A 21,932-nucleotide genomic window follows, 5' to 3' on the forward strand; every position below is an offset into this window, starting at 1 on the left:
ACTGGCTAAGAGTGCCTGCCATAACAGTAAGAGCAAAGATTAGGGCAAAAAGCTAGTAATGTTTTCCCAGAATGCTTCCCCAGCCTGCGACGATATGAAACTTCTAAGCCAGATCTTGTATCTCTGCATTTTTCTTAAGAAAATCTTTCATTTACTTTTTGTAAGTAGGTAAACTCTTAGTTTCAACAACATCACAGCGTAATCACGAGTTGGGTTAAGTGCTTCCTTTTGTTTTAAACTCGCTGCTCACTATTTTCATTTGATGTGCAATCATTCTCTGCCATCTCCAAGCCACTCAAGATGTTAAAGACTGTGTTTATATACTCAGTCATGTCTTCCAGGCTGAAAAGTTCTGATCTGTTTTGTTGTTTGTGTAATCTGTATACTCGATCATCCTCCCTCCCCGCCCCACCCCCGGCTTTATTGCATTAATTTAAGTACAAATATAATTTTCTAGGGTACATCAGATTATGGCTCACATTCTGGGTAGTTGATCTGCATTTTTTCAGTGCCCGCTTGTCCGTGATTTCCAAACCTTCAGCATTTGTCTAAAACGGCTCATCTTTTCTGCCTAGGAATGTTTTTCATGGAGCTACCATCCCACTTGGTTTGCTGTAGGTCTGGAAATTCTGGACAAGTTCAAAATGTTCAGATTCTGCCTGGACACATTACCAGGAAACTTGGAATAAGATGCCCCATCCAGTATTGATGTGGTAGTTCTGTTAGTATGTATGGCTACTGTCTACACTCTATCTGTTCTCTTGTGTTGTTTTACTAGTTACCCCATCTGTAGCTCCTACCTGCCAAAGGTTCTTTGCCAACACTCCTGAAAAATAGTTAGTACACTGAAACCGATGCTTTCCATTTCTCAAAGTATTCAGTAGACTTCACCAACCAAAAATCAACTCAGAACCTGGTGGTGGTCTGGTATGCTGCTGCCAGAAAGTCCAGGAGGCTTTTTCACACATCTGAGTGAGCCACTTGCCACTCCAGACTGGTTGACTACCAGCTGGTGAGAGTATGGGACAGGATAACAAAGCTGCACGCAAATGGAGTGAGTGCCTGGAAGATGATGTGTTGATGCGGAGGACTGGTTATTAACCCCAGACGCAGATCTTCAAAAGCTCTGTCTTTCCAAAAACAGGGTAACTTCTGCTGGTCATCCAGGATGCAGTTACTACGTTTTCAGATAGAGCTTTTGAAGATTCACGTCTGGAGTCAATAACCAGTCCTCAGTGTCAATACATAGTCCCACCCATGCCAGTCCCTCCAGCTCAAAACCTCTTCGTAATGCAGGAAGATCAGTCTCAGTTGCAACTGAAGCTGACCTCCATTTATGTCACGCGGTCCTGCAGATATTGGTTCCTCATTGCTTTCCTGCAATAATAGCAACACCAGCTCTTGCGGGGCATCTGTGTCCACAAGCACGCGCTGGTTTCATCTGATACTTTTCTAAAGAGTAACCACAGTCCACTGCTGGGCATCTGCAGGGCAGGCAGAGAAGCTGTAAAGGAGGAGGAAGTAGTAACAGGCAACGTGGTCTCAATAGGAAGGTAAGAACTAGCAAGGAAGAACCTACAGAGTGTTCCTTTTGCATAATGGATCCTTAAATGGTGACAATATCTGTGTGAGGCAAATGGCTCTTCAGCGTAGTGTGTGTGTTAGGGAGCACTGTGCTGTGTGGGGATTGCGTGGTAACCACCGTTTTCATAGGGGATGGAGATGGTTCCCTCAACATGTCCCTCCAGATTCCAGTAATCCTCAATGAGGGCCTGAGCAATTGAGCACTAACCGGGTTGGTTTGTGTCATAGCACAGAGAAAAAAGGCAGCACACAGAGGTGTCTTAAAAGGTGAGAAAAAGCCCTGCTCAGGACTCGAAGGTAAGGGCAGAACTCCAAAATTTGAGCGTGAACTGAGCTGAGCATTGATGGAGACTAGAGCTTCTTGCAAGGAAGAAGTTGAGGCTTAATGTACAGTAATTTGACCATTGTAGGCAATACGTCATCACTGACCTTTTAAATCTTGTATGCTTTTCTGTTTGTTTATTCTACAGGCTGAACAACAATGAAGCTGCAGCATAAATAATTTTAGTAAATAATCTTGTGAGAAAAGTGAAAGACCTTTAAAATGTCTGTATTTTAGTTCCATATGTTGGGAAGTGAAGATGTGGAGATGACAAATGAGTGAAATCTAAAAACTGAATTTTCATGTGTCACACCAGTGTTTACAATTTAACTAGTTCTTGTAATTCCATATATTATAGGATGCTGTCTCCTTGTGCGAATTTAATTTATCAGTCCACTTTCTAGTTTGTGAATGGAGATTTTTAAAAAATCTTCCATTCTAGTATGTTCATTCATTTCCTAATTTGCTAGACTTACGCTATCACTTTGACAGTACGTCGTACTAAGAGGAAGACCTGACAGACACTTTAGGTGATTCTTACAACAGTCTGACCTTATCTACACCACCAACAGTAGTGTAGAAAAGGTCAAGACTCTTGGATTCTGCCTTTGCCTTGTCTCTGGGGAAACTATGGCAGTTCTGGTTAGAGATAAGATACTTGAAGGATAGTAATTCTGAAACATAGTGGGGCCAAATAGCTAATCTTTGAGCTAATTAAAAAATTCTGGCATAGCAAGACAAGTACTGGCAAACTCTCTGAGCATACAAAATTTATGCAGACAAAAGGTTAACCAGAACAGATTATACCAATTTTCTGAATGAAATAAACTGTACTGAAAAAGCAGTTTTTGCTAGTGGAATAACAGTGTTGGAATATAAGTGTCTACATTGTACATAACACAAAGGTGCTTATGCAAATTGGTAACTTAAGTCTTCCTGAACATCAATTTAAAAGAAATATCAAGGTAGTAAGATACATATTCAAACCCCACTAGATGGGAATCTAGTCAGGTATATTAAAATCATAGATTCAAGTGTACTAGAAATGAGATTTTAATATCGTAGTGAAGACAAAAAGGTAGCACATAATGCATGTTTTAATGTGTCCTTAAATTAAATCATAGTTTTTAATCAAGGCTGACTTGTTTTTTGACTGACAAAAAGGCACTTTTCTGATTACAGGGGGGAAATACGATAATAACAGAATGACAGGACCCCAGAAAATATCACAACTGACATTTAGAACTTGTCTTGACAGGGAGTTATACTGGAAATGGATTAGGCCAATCTGGCATACATCATTTAATAAACATGCCCCATGGAGCTAATAAGCAATAGTCTTTGCATTTTAAGTAATTTCTAGCTTAAATTCAAACATTGTGTTTCAAAGCCTTTGGGTTATTTGGGGGCTGTATATTATATTATTTTACTTCATAATCAATACTATTTTCGTTTTATCAGGACTGCAATGTAAAAAACAGTGAGTAACTAAGTACAGTGTTCTTCATGTTCCTAATCCATGTTACTTAAGCCAACTTGATTTAAACCTTATAATTTTTTGTTCAGCTTCAGGGTTTCATTTAAAAGTCTCTCAAAACACAAAAGGATTTCCTCTTCATTTCCAGTTGCATTGACTCATTTTTCTTGGTAAGATAGTTATAAATAGTTCTCTTTTGAGCTTTGATGTATTTCTTTGATCAGTCAGATGTTAGTCCATACGTTTCTGACAGTTCTTTTTTTATCTCTTGATTTTTTAATTTTTATTTTGCTTTTGTTGAAGGCTGACCACTGTTCATTATTAGGCTGAACTGATTTCTTCTTCATCTTCCTCAGAGTCTGTGTCATCATTGTAGAAGTGAATTGTAGCTTGTACTGGAAAACTCGCCAGAACCTTCTCTCCGATGTTATTGAGAAACTTTTGGGATTTGGACTTGGGTAAATAGAGTCTAATAAGAAAACATATTTTGAGATAAAAAGTAAAACTGTGCAATGCTTTCCCAGCTAAGCTAGCTTGAGTATTAAAACCTATTTTTATCTTTATTTGGAGAGAGAAAAATCCTAGGGTTCCTTGTCTTTTAAAATAAAAGTTGCTAACTAAAAGGTACTGTTGATTTTAAGTTACCTCAGTTGCTTTGGGCATATTGTGCATTGGATTTATCTAGGGTCCCACCCTGATAAACTGTTGGCAGAGCAATGATGCGTGCTTAAGATGGTTTAGTTTGGGTTTTAGCACAGTTTAGAATGGAAGTGTCCCATGCAGCTCGGGGGAAGTTTGAGGAATGTTCTGGGATTCTGGAATTAAGATTAAGACACCAAGTTAAGATTGGGGTGGGTTGCCTGTTGCACAGAGGTTAATCTTAGTGGATTTTATGTCTCCAGGTGGAGGAGGAGGAGGAGTATACTCTGGGAGAGATTTATTTCAAAATTTATATTGTTTTGTATTGAAATCATAAATGTCTCAGTTTACATTTCAGGTTTTCACCAGCTTTCCCACTAAAGCAAAACTCCTGTGTTTTTGTTTGCATATGTATGTACCTGTCTTCCTCTTGGGTCCACTTTGGACAGTTTGCAATTGAATTTGACAGTGATAAAGGTGACGCAGAATTTAAGCTTCTTCAACTTTTATAAAAACAAGTGCTTGTGAAGAAGAGGGATATTCCATTAATTTTCCTCCTCTACACAAAAGTCCAAACTAGGAGTTTCTACGTCATTAAGCCTTGAAGCATCCAAATGTTGGTGAAAACCCTTATAAATCCCCCAAGCATAGGAAAATCTTTACCTGGAATTCAACTTTTATTCAAGAGCAAATTTAAGCAACCTCAAGGCACAGATCTGTAACAAGTCACATTCCATTAGCAGCTGTTCACATTAATTATTTGGGCTTTGTGGGCTTGTTATTGTATCAATAAATACAAATATAAATTAGATGAGGCAGAAGAGCATTGTTTCTTTTAAGATCACTTTTTTCTTCTTTTCATTATTTCTCATATTGTTTCAGGTTCTGTTCAGCCTGGGCATCTTTCCTTGTGGAGGGATAAAAATTGTGGAGTATGGTGAGTAGCTAAACTGCATTACTAAAAAGATACTCCAGAGTCAAACTGATACTTCTCCTGAGAAGGAATATGTCTTGTCTTGGAAGATGTCACTTTTCCTGTATGAAGTGATAGGATTTCACTCACCTCACTGGATGTTGAAACCCCAGGGCTCCTTTTGATCTAAACTTTACTAGTTGACCATCCAGTTCTGACTGTAAAGAGACACATTTGTTATTTAGAATAGGCTAAAAATGAAGATTTCACTATTTTTTTTTACAGGTAAAGGTAAAATTCTACAGTAATGTCGCTTTGTTTGCTGTGCTGCATGTTGTTTTATTCTGACTAAGTGTACTTCAGAGAATATACGTGCCCACAGTCTGCCAATAGCTGCACATTTAACAAAGCATTTGAACTTGTCCATTTTTGAGCCATAAAGCCATGAAGCTGTACACTTTGCTTAAGTTCTTACGGAATATCTATAGCGACTAGTGGGCTACAGCACCAAATGGAAGTTCAGTGATTGTCAAAAAAAAGGATTTTCAATCAGTTTAAAGGATTGGGAGGTTAGGGTTTTATAAAATACCTCTTCAACCACACTAACCAGCAGTTTGGATTTGGAATGTTCAAGTCAGCAAGCTTAATTGTAATCAAAGATCACACAAGCGTGTTGAAAGTCCAAACAGTAAAATCAAGAGACAACTGGCATCTCGTATTTCTATGCAAACCGTGATAAAAAGTACGTATTCTTGATACAACAGCGTAGTTAACAAAAATACATCTTAAATATAAAAATTAAATTTATCACAGAATAAATTCCTTCAAATTAAGGTCAATAAAAAACCCCAATAATTTGCAAATGTTAATGATACAAATCCTGTTAGGATGGTGCATAAAATAGGAAGATTTAGGTTTGCTATGATAGAACTTCTAGAGACCAGAAGCTAGAAACCATGCCCTCTGCTACACACAGACAAAGATGACTTCTGCCACTGTCAGAGCAATTCATCTGTCTTTCTGAGGAAGGAGGTTTCAGCATGGATATTTTAGTGGGCCCCCAAAAGCCCTTGGGCTACAGACTGAGCAAGGGGTCCTATCACGTTCTTTCTGTACCTTTTATGTTGGCCTGTTTCTCTTGTACCTGCCTGTTTGTCCTGTAAGCCAAAATGATTTGTCTTCAGGCTGTTAGGGTTTTGTTGAGGTTTTTTGTGTTTAATCAGGAGACTCATTTACTTTGTTTCCACACTACCTAGTAAAATGGACTCCTGATCTGGATGAACATTCTAGATGTGATCATAATATCTGTGTTAAATACTGCATGTTATTTTTCTCCTTTCATATTTACATTAAAATTGAAATAGTCTTTTTTATCTTTATTGACCTGTATTTTATATTGTCTACTTTTTGGAATACATATCGAGTTTTAATAATTATACATGTAATAACATGTATTGATTAAACATACATTATATGCTTTTTTCTTTTCAGACTATAATACAGCATTTCTGAAAAGCAATTCTGATAAAAGCCAATTAATTGCAAAATTTAACTCAGTTTGTATACAGCTGAAAATGTTCAGTGTTAATTTGTATTATGTTGTAGATATGGCAATAGTAACTAAATTACTTTTCACGGCTTTTCTTCAGGCATAGATAATGACATATTTGAATTTAGGTAGTAGGAAAAGTGTTACTTTTTATATAAAGAAAAGTATATAACGTATAGGTAACTATTTGGTATATTGTAACACATGTTCCTGGTAATAGAAGTAAAATTATTAGTTTAAATTTTTTAACAGTACTTTTATTTTTTAGTGCTTAGCTCTGCATGTTTCAGTTTCTCAAGTTAGATTCTTATATGTATATTCCTAAACATTTTTTTTTGTTACATAGAGGATATTGAAACTTTTATTTGCTTCACTCTCCAGTGTTTGGAGTGTCTACCGATCTGTAAAGTATTGGCATTTGTATGTATACACTGCAGAAAATAAAAGTATCCAGCATGCAACTAACTAGCAAAAACATTGTGCTCAACCCATCTTGGAAGGCCTTCTGCTAGAAACCTCAGTATCTGCTGAAGAAGATAGCTCTTGCCTTCCATAGCTGTGGGATGTAGGTGTGTGTCAGTGAGCACCTCTTCCCACCTATGTACCACACAAAGTATCCAAGCATCTTTCCTCAGTTGTCATCACCCTGTTAAAAAGCATATGAAAGGGCTCCAAAAGCCCTCCTTCAGCCCTCATTAGGTCCCAAGCTACATCTAGAGTGCTGAAGCAGCGTGGATGGGTCATAAGGTGTGGATGAGAAGGATCTGAGAAGCCTCTGGCAGGAAGGAGAAATGTTAACAAAGTGAAACCAACTATTTCAGTTGTATTTGGCTTGAAACAATGCCAGGCTCTTAGCATCAGTGTGGTAAACTTCATATATGGTTTGTTTTTCTCACACAAGTGGGCAGAAGCCCAAGTGTGAATTAAAACTTTTAAGCTGGTTGAATAAAATTTTTTACAAAAACATAACATCACTAATAAATCACAACTTCCTGATTTCAGAAACCTTAGTTTCTTAAAATCATCACTGTAAGCACGTACTCTCATGGCAGTAAGACTCCTCTCATCCTTAGCAAATTTACAGGTGCCTCTGGCAAAGCCTGGAACGCTGCTGGGAAAGACTTTCTTCCTCAGACTTTCCCAAGGCACCTGCTGGGAGGAGTGTGGCACTCCCTCAGATCTGTACAGTTACAACCTCCATCTTCAGCAGACAAAAAGTACAAGGTAAAAAGGTGCTGCACATGTTAGAATATAGTAGAAATTGTGAGTATTTCAAGGTTTCCACTAAGGACAGTTGTTGTATTAACCTGCTGAGCCTTTGGTAAATAGGTGAAGATGCAACTGTGGATCAGATGCTGCAAAAACTCACACAGGTGCCTAAAACTAAGCACGGGAGTAGCACTATTTCAATATATTTTTTCAAGTTTGTAGCATCGGGACCTACGTTGAATGTGCTTCAATCTCTCTGTTTTTGTTCTTTGAGCCTAACAAATCTTCCTACATGAATAAGTAAAATTAATAATCACGGTACCTTTCAAAGGCACTTGTCAGTAAGAGCGACTTTAAAATCCAATTTTTGGTTGATTTCCTAGCTGGTTTAGCTACAGCAACATCCCTCCCAAAAAAACAATCAATAAAATTGTGCACCTGAAAGTATATTTTTTAGATTTCAACTCATTTTCCCTCAAGCCCCCTCTATATACAAAATATCACATACACACTAGGCCTGGAAATTTCAAACTGAGGATATTCTTATTTTTATCATTAAGCAAATAAAAACTGCTGTTAAACTAAGGGTTGTTTTGAGTAAGCAGTGCTCTCTGCAGCTCTTTGAGAACTGATAATGATTCTATATCTGATACAAAATTAGAGATACTCTTAACCATTGTCATGAACAGACCACTGTAATTTGAACTGTATTTTCTAACACTGAAGAAATGTTTTAAAGAACAAGTTATTAGATGACCAAGCCTCACTTCCTGTGTTCAAATAGTTTAAATTTCTGCACCTGTTTTCTGTAAGGATTATTTTCTCCAGAATTTGGTCTCACCATTTGTTGATTCTCTGTCATCTCACCGTCTCTTGCTGTGAGCACCCAGGGCCTCCATAAAGCAGGGCTGCTGAAAGATTAAGATAGAATAGCGCTCCCACTGTTAATTCTTTGGCGTAATATCCATACAGTACAGCTCCTTTTGTTAGATTGTGCTGGTATCTTTTGAAATAACATGATTTTTTTTCCAACACATTTTGATTTGATAAATCTGATTTCTATGGCAATATTAGTCTGTCTTCTGTCTACGATCTGATTAAACAAACTAGACAATGGCTTGCACGTTTTTAACTAAGGTGTCATTTTCCTTTAAGATTTCACAACAAGTGACTGCATTGAACTCCAAATGATGATGTAATTAATACTGAAATCTTTTAATTTATGCAGCACTGCTATGAAATAAAAAGTAACCCACCCTCTCTGACAGTATGTCTAAATACAGACTCCGTGTCGTCATTGAGTGGCTGGTTATTTGTTGAGTAAGCAACTCCAGCATTAAACTGACATGGGCAATCTGATCTAATTAGCTTAAGAGAGCATATGCAGTGGTGGATGCTATGTCTGCCTTTTGTTTGGTGAGGGGGACTACAATTATGGGTGCTCGTTCTAACAGTACTTTCCATCTCTGCCACTGTGTAACAGATCCATACAGACTGGGAAATAGGAAAGTGCTTTCAGATATAAAAGGTAAAAAAACTTAAAAAAAAATATTGGTTATCACAACCTTAATTTTCATTTACTTCCATTTATAAGTAAGTTCTGAAATATTTGAATGAAAAGGATAAAATATTGGCAAAACGAATAAAACACCTGTTCCTACTGAAATGTTTTCAGAAACATATTTTGCCCTTTACTTCTGAAGTTGAAAATTGTTTTCCGTTGTCTAATCCAATGAGGAAATCGTTACACTCAAATGATACTTACAGTTGGAGTTTTGAAAGGAAGGCTGCTGAAAAAAAGTCTCCTTGCACCTGCCTTACCTCTCTGGGGGCTCCCTCGGCTGGGGCGGGTGCCGCTGCTGTCGCCGGGTGCCCTGGGAGTGATGGCAGATGGGACCCGCTGCAGCCTGGAGCGGGAGACCCACAGCTGCACCCTCCATGGCATTTGATGGTCTAAAGCCTGTAGCAGGCTGGGCGCTTGCCTGGGCCTTTCAGCCCCTCCTTTATCTTAACTCCCAAAGAATACTTACCTAAAACAAACAAGGCCTCAGGTAAAAGGAGAGAAACGTCCTTAATGAGATTTCTTTTGACTCCACCAAACAGTTCACAGCTAGGGCTCTCAGGTTGGCAGGCTGTCCTGGGGAGAGCACTGCTAGGGGAAACAGAGAAACAGAGGCTTTTTGTTAAGTTTGATTAGCAAATCACATGGAAAATAATTTGCGCCCCTTATCTTTCTGTTGCTGTTTTACAAACTACATATTTACTCTATATGAAATATATGATGTAAGTACTCTTTTTGCACGGTTTGGGAAAACTCATCAACATCCTGTCCTAAGAAAGTATAATACAGACTCAAAGAGAATTTTAAATGTAAAATAATTTTTTTAATGACTGAAGTCTTTTCCCTGTCCTAACTTTAGAAGTGAAAAAGATAACCAAAATGCAGTGAAGGTGAGAGGGTTTAAAGACAGGCCTAGTGACTTCCTCAGGACTATAGGGATGTTCCTTTAATTTGATTGCTATTTGATGGAAGAAAGTTTATGCCAAGAAAGATTACTTTGTCTATCAAAGAATAACAGTTATCAATGCCATTGTTTGGAGGAATCTTTCATTTCAAATTATGCAATATATGCTTTAAGTCTACAAATACTGAATAGAAGCAGACTTCTTCCAAGCTTTCTTCCCACTGTTTTCATTTGTAGCGTGCATTACTCATAGCCTGTTACATTGTACAAAAACAATTTATTACCTTGTGGGTGACATTATCTGATTTTCATTGTTATGGTTCTTTGCTACAGTTCACTTTGTTTCCTTTATTTCCAAACTACTGCAGAGATGGAAGAGGATTATAAGAACGTAAGCTGAATTCTCTTTCCACAGGTGCTGTTTACACACAGACATCAAAGGGAACAGATTCAGCTCCCAAATATAATTGGTTTCTACTGTGAACTTTCTTCCCAGAGAGAGAAAAATAATTAAATAATTTTGTTTACGGAACATGGAACACCCATTAATTATTTAGTACGAATTAGGTCCCTTCTAGCAGACTTAGCTGAAGAAACCATCAAAACAGTCTGTTCTAGAGGACAGTGAAAATTCTCAGTGGGAGTCAGATCCCTCCGAGATAAGCCTTGTGGCTCTTTTGCAAGTTGTGATCCAGCTGGAGGTAGCACAGCAAGAAGGAGCTGGTCTCACTGGGTATAATCCCTTGAGAGACATAATTTTCCCCTGAAATTGTTCTGTATTAGAAGACATTATATAGGTACCTTTGCATGTGTGGTTTTTGTGCATTCTACTGATTTTGCATAAATTTAAGTGTCTTTTTTCCGACAGGGAGGAGCTTAGGTCAGATTTGAAAGTCAGACTGATTTTCCTACATTGATGCAAGTTGTGTGGTTGTCTTAGCTACCTGGGGCTCCTAAGACTTCCAAAAGTTATAGCATAACTCAGGTTCTGGTGTTTTTGAAGTAGTTTTCAGTAACAATTTCCAGGATTTGATTTCTTGAGATCCAATTCTTACATTTACATTAATTTCTCCTGTTCTTTAAAACATCCCTTCTTGCTGTGATAAGCAGACAGTTTAAACTCAAAGGCCAAAGCCACTAAATGCTGTTCTGGGAATCACTGATGATATGCTATAGAGGACTCAGTCTAAATCTCCTTCCTCCCATGTTTAAATGCTGTGTAATATTTGTAAATTTGTAACTAAGCAAATAATACAATACCTCAAAGAAGAAAATATATGTACAGTCTAATAACTTTAAACATTATGTATGAAAATTAATGCAATTATTAGAATGAAGAATATAGTGAATAATATTCAAAGAACAGACTATATATTAAATAGCTGCATGGGTCCTGAGAAAAAATGGCAAACTTCTTAAGTAACTTAAATTGTAATTAAATATCTTGCTGAATTACAGTGTTAAATACACATATATAATTTCATTGGATTAGTTTTATTTAGACGTAATTTAATTTGATATTTGAAAGGGAAGTGTGCATTACACAACTGAAGTCTGTGGTCCTGATCTTGCAATCAGATCCGTATGTGAGGATAATTGATTTATACCTCTGGATAGAATCTGCCAACATGGATATTAGTGCAGGATCAAAGCCTAAACTACTGAAGTATAGCTCTCCAGAAGATGAAAAGTTACCATCAAGTAAATCTGTTGATAAAGCCCTGCAAGACCAAATTTATTACAAAATTATTGAAAATATAATTTTGTTAATGAAGCTATAATGTAATCTAATATAATTACATGTAACAGTGTAGAAAAAATATAAGTTAATATTACATTATTTTACTAATTAACTGAAGCACACAACTTTAACTAGTATTTTCATGGAAATCATTAGCTAAATTCAGGTTGCAGATCTGTGGAAAATGGTTTGTTCCAATAAAATATAGGTAGCTGTAATAGTGTATGATTTCTAGTTTCTAAAAAAAAAAAAGGCATCAGTCCAGTCATAGCTGTCTAATTTTAAGAACTATATTACTTTTTGCAGTGTACTTCGTTTTCGTACAAGATGCTGTATTTGGTGAAAAGCACTTCACAGAATCAGAAAACACCGATTCTGTTATAGATGCTCATACATTTTTCCCAGAAGCCAGGAGTTTTTTTCAGACTTCTGATACTACATGAAAATAACTTTGACAGACCTGATTCTGACTTTTAGAGATAAATGAGCTGTAAGATAATTATTTTGTGTTAATTGGAAGAGGTTTTTTATCTTTGTGGGAAACCTGTTTTACTCCGTTTTCTCGTGAAAGCACTTCTGCATTTGCAAGAATAGTGTTCAATATAAATTGGTATAGTCAAGGAAACAGGACAGATCTGCAGCATTTATAGTTTTGAATAATATCTAGTATTAAACATGACACAGGCGCTTGTAGCCACTAATAGCAAACCTCCTCAAAGAGAAATTGTTGAAGACCTTTTAGGGAACACGAGGAGGAAACGGAGCCATTCACAAAGCACAGCAAGGCCAGTCTCGTAATACTGCTTTAAAGTTAAAAAAAGAGACACTCGTCTGCGCTGAGGTTACATGGCAGAGCTGGCTCCCTGTTCTGAGTGGCCTCCTTTGGGAGCCCTCCTCATGGACTGTTTGAAGAGGTAAGGGAGATTTACCCCCCACTAGACTGAAGCTGGCCTTTCCCTCCCATTGCCAGGGGGTGGGATTCTCTGAGCTTGTGGGCAGAAAGTGAAAATTTAACCTATTCACTTTCTTCAGGGTTTTTCACATTCTCTTTAAACGATTTCATGTCTCTATCTGGGCATTCTGCATCTCGCAACATCTTTCTGTAATCTTTTCTCTATGAGAAAACCCCAAGTGTTCTGGGAAGTCTGAAGGCTAATATTACTCACTGATTCTTTCCACGGCTTCCTTCCACCCTCCTGTAAGGAGGAACTGATTGACATAGTTATTTTAGAATACCAATTTTAGTAAATTTCCTGGTGCATACAAGGCCTTGGCTTCACAATAATAAAAAAAGAATGTTTCCCAATCTAAAATTCTTAACCTTTTAATCAGTGTTTATCATTATTAAGTCTAAGCTACACTATAATAGAAAACAGAAAACCTACAGCAACTTTACGGCTTCAAATTTATTCTGAGAATGTGTAGTAACTTGTCTTAAAATGGTGACTGGTTTTGCCTGTATACTGTTCTGCTTTAAATTCCTTTGCATCATGCAGTTTTGATTCAGTTTTCTCATTTACTTATAAACTTTTCCAGGCTTAGGGAACCTTAAAAAAAAAAAAGGGATCAAAATGCAGTTAACTTCATTTGATGCCACTGCAGGATTAGGCGAAGCATGTTCCTCATTGTGCAAAGGTTATATAAACAGCTGTGTTTTGCAGTGTGCTCTGAAGGTCAGCAATGCATGTGCTGTTGAACTATTACAGAGAAAGTGAATTCCAAACTTGAGAGCTTTCTTTGGAGGTTGTGTATTTTTCTTGTTTTCTTTCTTTTGATGTGCCTGGGTAAGTATTTTGACTTCCCGCATAAGATAAAGTCACACAAAGAACCAGTGTGTAATGCCAAGTTAGGACCACTGGAGGCTTTGTTCCTCCCTCTGTAGAAGAGGTACAGGCTATAGCAGCAGCACAAGGCTGGTATTTCTTAAGCTTGAGATGGAGAAGGAGAATTATTTAAATTATTTGACCCTCCAACTGAAACTCACCTGTTTCTGCCATGTGTTGTGGAAAAGAAAATTGTCAGTGATTCCTACCATTTTGAATGAGCTTCTGCTACGGGTGCAGATTTAAAGAATTAAAAATGTCTGTCATAGTACTGATGGTGGTTTTTTCCATATTGATGCCCGTTTCAAAATGCGCAGGGCCAACTTGTTCCTTGTTTATCTACAATGTCAGTGTGTTGTTGCTGGAGATCCATTTAGGAAATTGTTCTTTTAGAATACCTATTTTAGTAAATTTCCAAGTGCATACAAGGCCTTGAGTTCAGAATAATAAAAAAGAACATCCCTTCACGCCCTGTTCAGGAAATGATTGTCACGTATCTGTCAGCTACAACTGTTTAATGTTGGTGTCGGCTTCTTTGTTCTAGTGTTTTTTCATTTTTCCTCTTGCCTTTTTTTCCCCTTCTCTTTTCACTCTAAGTATCTATTTCACCCACTAAATACCTGCTAGGATCAGACTGATGTATGTATTCTTTTCACAGAGCTCCATGTTATGACTGCCTTCCACATAAAATATAAAAATTATTAAATAACTTTTGTGCATAGACGTACCACAGGAATAAGGGATGCCTTGTATGAGTTCTTTTGCATCTTCTGTAGTAGCAAATGATGTTTGCAGCACACATGGCACAAGCAAATCCTAGAGTTTTATTCCCTCACTCAGCCCCGCCAAGCCCTGACCTCATCTTTCTTGTTCTGTGAATCAAACGAATTGGCTGAAATCAAATGCATCTGTTTGTGACCGCTTTGCCCTCTGGTGGCTATGCTGAAACAGGTATGGGACCTGGAGACTGGTGTCTTCATCCGGTTTTGTGACGGAGGCGATACTGCTCCTCTAGGCTACCCCGCACCCTGAAATAAGGTCATGTGGCAGAGTGGAGCCATTTCTGAGGAAGATGAGATCCTTCCCTGTTGCTGCACGGAAACAAGCGATGAATACTTTGTCCCTCACTGTTTTGCCTGACAGGTATATACATTTCCATGACCCATAGCAGCAAGGTCACCTGTAGCTGACAAGATACCAAACTGATCTTTATACTGGAAACGTGAACTCAGCTCCCTGCGTTGCATGCGTAGATGGCACCACGGGTGACACATAGCCGAACGGCAGGTCCTGTGACCCATCCCATGACACTGAGCCACCGCATTCACCCAAAACCGTTGTCCATCGGGTCGGGGTTGGCTTTGGAGAGCAGAAGCTGCAGGATGCCCTTAGGAGCCGGGGCGGGAGGACACAGGCCTCTGCTCCTCACCTCACCGCCCCTCGTGTGTGACAACTAACGCGGCGGAGAGAACTCCCAGCCTGGACCTTTTTGATTTTTTTTTTTCCTCTTTAAACGTCGTTTCAAAGCATAGTTTTGTGTTTTCTGCCTCACCAGGTGCCCCCTGCCGCCAGCGCGAGCCGCCGGTGTCGCTGCGCGAGCCGCACCTCGAGGAGCGCCCACAACCGGCTCCGCGCAAACCCTCACCGCGCCCCCCCCCCCCGGCCCCGGGCTCGGAAAGGGCGGGGCGCCGCGCGCGCCAGGCCGCCCAAGCCAATCAGAGCGGCCGGTCGGCTCGCCCAACCGGCTCGCCCCTTTCTCTTTGGCGCGGGCGGCGCGGGGCGGGGGGGGAGCTCCCCCCTGCTCGGCCGTTGGGATCGTGCCGGGGCGTGTCCGGGGCGTGGCGGGGGCGGGGGGCGCGCGCGCCATGCTGATCACGCTCTGCTACCTCTACCTCTGGGCACGCTGGGGGCCGCGCTCGGCCGCGCTCATCCGCCGCACCGTCCGCCGCCTCCACCGCTCCCGCTGCTCCTTTACTTTCTGCCGCTGCGCCGGGCCCGCGGCTCGGCAGCCGCCGCCGTCGTCCCCTTCCCACGAGGAGCAGGTCTGCCTCAGGATAGGGAACAAAGTCTTTTTCACGGACGAGACGCAGGTACCGCCCCGAGCCCTGGGGCTGAGGCCTGGGAGGTGCTTCGCCCGGCGGTGCCCCGGACCGGGAAGAAGCCGTGCCGGGAGCGGCCTCCCGTGTTACCGTGGCAACGGCCAGCCGCCTTCTCCGCCGGCTGCCGGCCGAACTGCGCGGCTGCCGCCTCTCCTTCCCCACCCCCTCTCCCCTACCCCAGCGGCTCCCGGGCACGCCTCCCGCGGCCGGGGTGGGGGGGTGGAGCAGGGGGGAGGCGGCGGTGGCGGCGGCCGCCGTTGTGGGCTGAGGTGGCGGGTCCCGGAGGGAAAGGGGAGCGGCGGTTGCGGGGCCCGGGGTTGCGCCTTCTCTTGGCGGCGTGTGACAGCGAGCTTGTCAGCGGCGGGCTGGGAGTTGTGACTGAAAAAAATAACGGGTGCCGCTTCCCAGGCCTGTCACAGCCCTGCTTTGTAAGGTTTAGGTAAGACCCAGGTAGAAAATCTTCCTGCAGTTGTAGTTACTTACCTCTTTTTCAGTACTATAGCTTGTTGGCTTAGGGAGGGGGCTGAGGAGTATTTTTTACTACATGCGTGTAAAGTGCAGCTTTGTAATTGCAACTATGGCAATAGGAGAACTTGATAGTATTTCCGTATTAGTAACGTACTTTTAACACATATAAAGCTTTGGTCTAAAAATATTTGCCATGTCTGTTCATTCAGGACTTGTGTCAGGGATTTAAAAGGCAGCTGAATCTGTAATGGAGTCTGAATTGAGCTTTTGATTAGGGAGAACTGCATGCTTCTCCCGATACAAAACATTGCTTCGAGTAAGGAGAATGACAAGAAAAACGCAATCTGTGAAAATCACTTTTTTTTCAAATGGACAGTGGGAGAAGGGGGTAGGGTGAGGCTGTGGTACCCCATGACAGTGGAAAAATACCGTGCCTCAAAAAGTTTCGGGTTTGGAAGTGGAACTTCTCTGCCCCCCCCCCCCAGTGATCTGAATTATTTAAATTAATGTTGGGTTTGTCTAAACTTGTAACGAAAGACTAGACTTCATATGGATAAGAATCTTCTTGATAGCTCCATTTTGCTGATGTTTATATGCATGTTTGGAAATTATTTCAGTTGTCACACATTTTACTTAAATGGACATTACTGAAACCCATTTATGAAATGCGGTTGGCTAGGTGCTGCTCTTCAAGAAGCAGAGAAGCTTTCATAAATGTGGTGGGTAAAGAGGATATTCACAGTGCAGTGAAAATATGATCACAAATGCTAATGGAGTTTGTTCAAAACCAATCATTTTGCTGTCTAATAAGCAGATTATTTCATATTTCAAAGCAATGGTGACAATCTCATCATCTCTCACAGGCAAGTTAAGTACTTTATTCACATTTTGATAAAGATCTTAAAACCAAAAAGAAATAATCGTACATGTGTTTAGAGGAGTTCTGCCTCAATTTGCCTGGATTATTGTTTTGTAAATCATATTTCAACTAATTTATGGTGTTCTTTGCTCCACTTATGCCCATTTCTGAAACAGCTTCTCCTTGGTTCTTGCACAGTAAGCACATTTTTTTCTGGCTGCAATGTTATGCATGCAGACTGACTTTATAAGCTTGTCAGTTTATTTGTGTTTATTGGGAGTTGAGAAGCCCTCTAGGGAACTGTAGTTTGGCTTGAAGTTTGGCATAAAGTCAGCTCTGTTATTCAAAATATATTTGTTTCTTAAAAATATGTATTGGATGTTACTAGTTGCATTTGAGTCTCAGAATCCCCATGGAAGATGCCTGCCATGTCGCACCTTTGTAGTGTGTCATGTAAGGGCTCTGACCTGTCTGCATTAAAGATAGAGGCAGCATCGCTGTGGAGCTCTCTGCATCATCTGTTAACACTGTGAAAAGGAAAAGGTTAACTAGCATGCTTTTATGGCTTCTAGAAAGCTAGCTGAGCAGGCTAGAAAGCTTGCTTTTGGAGTGGGTATTAACTGCCTCTGGCCTGCAATCAGTAAATTCCTTAAGATAAGATACCAGCAAGCTGTAAACAGTAACCTGTAAAGTTTTTTATTTGATCTTTAATCCAATTGGATGCTTAAGATAATGTAAAGCTTCATGAGTTCAGTTCACTTTCCTGTGGAAGGTAGCAATGTTTATTGTTGCAGCTTCTTGCTGAGTGAAGCTGGTTGGATTGGCAAGCTATCACCATAGACTTAATATTGTGCAGTTTCATTTTAGATGTGGAGTGATCCATACTAAATGTGTACTATAGGGAAATTCTGTTATGTTTCCACATAAACTTACTGAAGGTGTGCAAAGCACGTGTTTCTAGTATAGTGGTAGCAAAATATTTGTTTATAATATTTGACAGTTTTAAAATATGTCAGAAAAAATAAGTTCAAAGCTGATGTAGTATGATATGGGAACAGATTATGTATTGAGAAGCTTTTAGGTTCTTAAAAGTGTACTTTGGTCTACTGATTACAGCTATTAAGCTTTATTTGCTCATTTGTGAGGACAAAAGAGGGAACCATTTTTATAATTTAATGAAGAAAATGTTTGTCCAATGGTCTGCTAAGTGGATAGACTATCTTATGGACAAGTTTATTTTGAATGAGTTATTTCTTTAAACTTAGAGTTACATACTGAATGAGTAATTTTGGTGCAAATTCACAAGGACTTACTATATTAAAAAAAAAGTACCTTCTCCTTTTATTTCAAATAATTTTTAAAGATTTTTCAAATAACTTTTTAAAGAATTTGTCCTGAGGTTGTACTCATCCATAAAATATAACTGCCTTTATATAACTGGCTTTACAAAGGAAGTCCTGAAACTTTGTAAATTAGGTCTAAAAATTAGACCTGTGTGGTATATAGTTATGGCTCACAGGTTGGTTGGTCTTTTGGCATATGGGTGTAGAGACAGTGTATATGGTTCATCAGTGGGGTCAGATGTTTCCTGGAGAATTGTTACCCGACTAGAATGAATTCCACCCGGACTACGGTCCAGTTAGAGGGGCTGTGGTGACCGACCAGGCACGTTGTGTGACTGCTTTCTCAGTCCCTGCCAAGTAGCAGACAGTACCCTTCAGCCACCAGAACTGACGCAACAGGGCCATGGGTCTGTGTGGTCAGGGGAGAAGAGAGAAGGAATGAAGAGGCAGGGTGAACTGCAGTGTGAATGGGAGAGGAGGATGAGATTGAGGGAGGGATGTTGCCAGTGGCCCACAACAGTCACAGTGCCAATGGCACAGTGGTCTTGTGGCCCACTCGTGCATTCCTCCTGTATAGCTGAAAGCTGGAGTCTGAATTGGCTTAAAAGCTTGAGTTGTCACTTTTAGTTTTACCTTTGCAATGTTCCTGCTTAATGGTTCAGACCTTTACCCCTTGAGTAAAGTGTGAAATGGTAGAGACCCTTCATGTAAGGCAGAAGGGTCAGATTCAAATTTAGGCTGGGCATAATTTGAGAAAGAATTATTAAATCAGACCCTTGCTATACAGATTTATTTTTCTTTCCTGTCTCTTTCAGTTCCTTGAGGACTTAAACAGATGGAGTCTAGTTCTCATTTCTCCTTTTATTTATCCTGATAAATTACTTCAAGCAGAACATATAGCTTTTGTGACAGAAAGCGTTTCAGCTCAGACAGATAACTTGCAGAAAGTACCTGGCTCTTCAAAAGAGGTAAGTAGTTCTCTTTGTTTCTTGCGTAGAAAGCAGTATAATGGGTCATTTGGTGGGTGTAAATCTAAAACACTTGAAGGAAAGCAAATCAATGGCAGGTAGATTTTTGTATGTTTATAATGTTATTTGGAATATAAAAGGTAATCTCTTCATTAAAATCAATCACTGTTAATACTCTAGTTCAGTTTTATGCTTCAAATAGACCCATAGACATTCTACTGAGATTTTTTTAGTAGCACAATTCTCTGGCTGTGGATGGGAACTGCAGAATTCCGCCATGGCTTGGATAAGACATGTGTGGTTAGCTATGCTGAATAGGAAAAAAAAAAATGCTTGAGCCGACACACTAAGGCAGATCAGACGTCTGTTCAGCCCCGCATCCTGTCTCTGACACTAGCTGAAACAAGTGCCTCAGTTAAGAATATACAATGCAAGCAAATGTTAAGATTTCTCAAAAGTTCCTCAAGCCTCCAGCCAAGTGGTTGTGAAAAGCTGTAATTGAAATAGCAGTCTCTCTTGGGAGCTTCCTTTCATTGTGATTTATGAGTACAAGTTAAAGTATTATACATTTGAATAATTTTGTCAGTCTGCAGAACTAAGTCCAAAATCAAGCTTTTAATCTCTTTGCTTTTCTATAAAATGCAGTGGGGGTATGGCAATATTTCGTGGTTGGAATTTTATAGATTGTGTTTGCCTTTCAATGCGTAATACTTACAAAACATTTTTGAGAAATCCAAGGATATAAGCTAGTACTGAAATCCTTATGGCAAGCATACTTACAAAATGTCCTAGATACTTAGAAGTCAAAAAAGTGCCTTCTCCACTATCATATTGAAAGTGCAAAGATAATGGATTTAAAAGATGACATTCTAAAGCTTGAAATACTGAATTTATAGCATCTCTAAGCAGATGATGCATAAAAATAGTATCCAGACCCTATCAAAATTTACTATGAACTTGAGATAACGTCTCTCTCTTCCATAAATTTTGTTGGTTTTATAACTTTTTTCCTCACCTGAGGAACGATTGCTGTCTAGGTGTCTCAGCTTGGATGCAGGTCTGAAGGGGGAGAAAGGTTGTAACCCAGAGTGAAAGATAACCTACCTTGCAGGGAGGAAAAATCTTCTAAGCCATACAGATTGTCATAGTTCCTTCGTAAGACAGTCAGTTGTTGTGTGCGCTGTATGCTCTCCATAGTAAAGAGGACAGAACGGACCTCATTCTCTACTGGAAAAAGGAGAAATGGAAAGATGCACATGCTAGGATATCTCTGGGTAGGCAGTAATAAAATATATGGCCTGGTCTCTGGGGTACCATAAAGTTGGCAGAGCTGTCCCATTAAACAGGATATGCCACAAGCTAGGATCACAACCTGGGGACAGTTGATAAGGTGCCTTCCTGAATGGCCCCCGTGTAGCATCCTAAAGGACCATCTGTCATCCTTGCTTTTTGGCGTCAGGTTTCAAGCTCCTTTTTGGAGTTTAAGGAAACCTGTCACATACACAGGTGCTTGTGGCCTGTTCGTTTTCCTGGATGAGGAACATATATTTTCCAGGCCACTTGTTCTAGGAGATGATCCAGGAGTCCTTTGCTGGAGTGAACATTGAGAGCAGAGTGGTTGGTAAATAGGCTTATCTAACTTGAGTGCAGGAACAGGAGGTCAGACTGGAAGTGGGAACAATTCCAGACTTAGTACCTTCACCTTCCATGGAGGCCTCTCAATTCTAGAACAGAGCATGCTTTTGGAGCATGTTAGCCTTTGCCCTCCAGAGGAATGATGTCCAGGTGAAGTGCTGCATCAGGCAAAATCATTATCTCCATGAAGATCAGAGTGTGAGGACTGGAGGCACTGAAAGCTTGTTGAGAACTCAGACCTGTTCTGTTGAAGCCACCTGACCCTACTTCCACTGGCCTCGTGTTTGCTTGGAGCACACAGGAAGTAGCCACATTAGCTGGTTTGTAAATGTTTTTATTGCTTTTAATGTAAGACTGTGGAATCCATCCAGGTGGGCCCTGCTTCTAGGAGATAAACTAGATAGGATGCCTGCTGTGCTCTCTCCCTTGTCTCAGAGTGCACCTGAGGAGTGCTGGGCTGACTCAGACAGAAGGCTGAGACTTTTCTTTTTTTCTTTTCTTTTTTTTTTTTTTTGTAGGAGAGAGGTCCACAGAAACGTCTGCATTGAAGCTCTAGTTTATTGTTCTTTTGGGGTTTATTGTTTGGCAGAGTTTTTTAATCTTGGTTTTATTTGCGTTTTCTTTTAAAATGGAAAATGTTTGCATTCTTATGTAGACATTAATAATTAATTTATCAAGCTCAAAAGCAATAGTCCAGGCAAAAGACCAAAACTAAAGAGGAAAAGGATTGCTGTTTATTTTATTTGTTTTTCTTCTGTGTACGTGTCACTTCCAGTGAAGTGCTTTTAATTCTGCTACCTCTGGCAGACTGCTGTCGACATAGACAGGGGCTGTAAGA

General features: G+C 40.0%; 2 protein-coding genes across 6 annotated transcripts in view; one reads left to right on the forward strand and one right to left on the reverse strand.

Annotated features, from left to right (window-relative positions):
- Positions 1-432: 432 nt before the first annotated feature.
- RIPPLY3 (ripply transcriptional repressor 3) lies at positions 433-15,748 on the reverse strand. Of its 2 annotated transcripts, none has more exons than XM_063345759.1 (6): positions 15,615-15,748; positions 9,724-9,842; positions 9,459-9,600; positions 8,535-8,604; positions 5,086-5,153; positions 433-3,852 (listed from the first exon to the last, which is right to left on the reverse strand). In XM_063345759.1, the coding sequence occupies exons 1-6, from the start codon at positions 15,650-15,652 to the stop codon at positions 3,705-3,707; spliced, it is 585 nt and encodes a 194-aa protein (XP_063201829.1). In that variant the 5' UTR covers positions 15,653-15,748; the 3' UTR covers positions 433-3,704. The 2 variants fall into 2 exon arrangements, with proteins under 2 accessions (XP_063201829.1, XP_063201820.1); XM_063345750.1 differs by having other exon boundaries at positions 9,724-9,845; positions 15,615-15,745.
- Positions 15,527-21,932, forward strand: part of HLCS (holocarboxylase synthetase) — a 126,539-nt gene continuing 120,133 nt past the window's right edge. The window contains exons 1-2 of one of the 4 annotated variants that reach the window (XM_063345677.1): positions 15,527-15,812; positions 19,307-19,459. In XM_063345677.1, coding sequence (XP_063201747.1) covers positions 15,588-15,812; positions 19,307-19,459 — 378 coding nt within the window. In that variant the 5' untranslated portion in view covers positions 15,527-15,587. Of the gene's footprint in view, positions 15,813-16,060; positions 16,261-19,306; positions 19,460-21,283; positions 21,415-21,932 lie in introns of those variants that run through there. The other 3 variants (XM_063345686.1, XM_063345696.1, XM_063345706.1) reach the window with 3 other exon arrangements.

The sequence above is a fragment of the Chroicocephalus ridibundus genome, chromosome 1, assembly GCF_963924245.1.
Source record: "Chroicocephalus ridibundus chromosome 1, bChrRid1.1, whole genome shotgun sequence".
NCBI classification, from domain to species: Eukaryota; Metazoa; Chordata; class Aves; order Charadriiformes; family Laridae; genus Chroicocephalus; species Chroicocephalus ridibundus.

Bases quoted from the DNA above. Each gene is read 5' to 3' on its own strand.
- RIPPLY3 (XM_063345750.1), bottom strand. From the start codon at position 15,652: ATGAGCGCGGCCGAGCGCGGCCCCCAGCGTGCCCAGAG. The intron at 9,846-15,614 runs GTAGAGGTAGCA...TGTTTCCCCTAG, and splicing joins GGCCCCCAGCGTGCCCAGAG to CAGTGCTCTCCCCAGGACAG. The intron at 5,154-8,534 runs GTGAGACCAAAT...GTCTCTTTACAG, and splicing joins TGACAGAGAATCAACAAATG to TCAGAACTGGATGGTCAACT.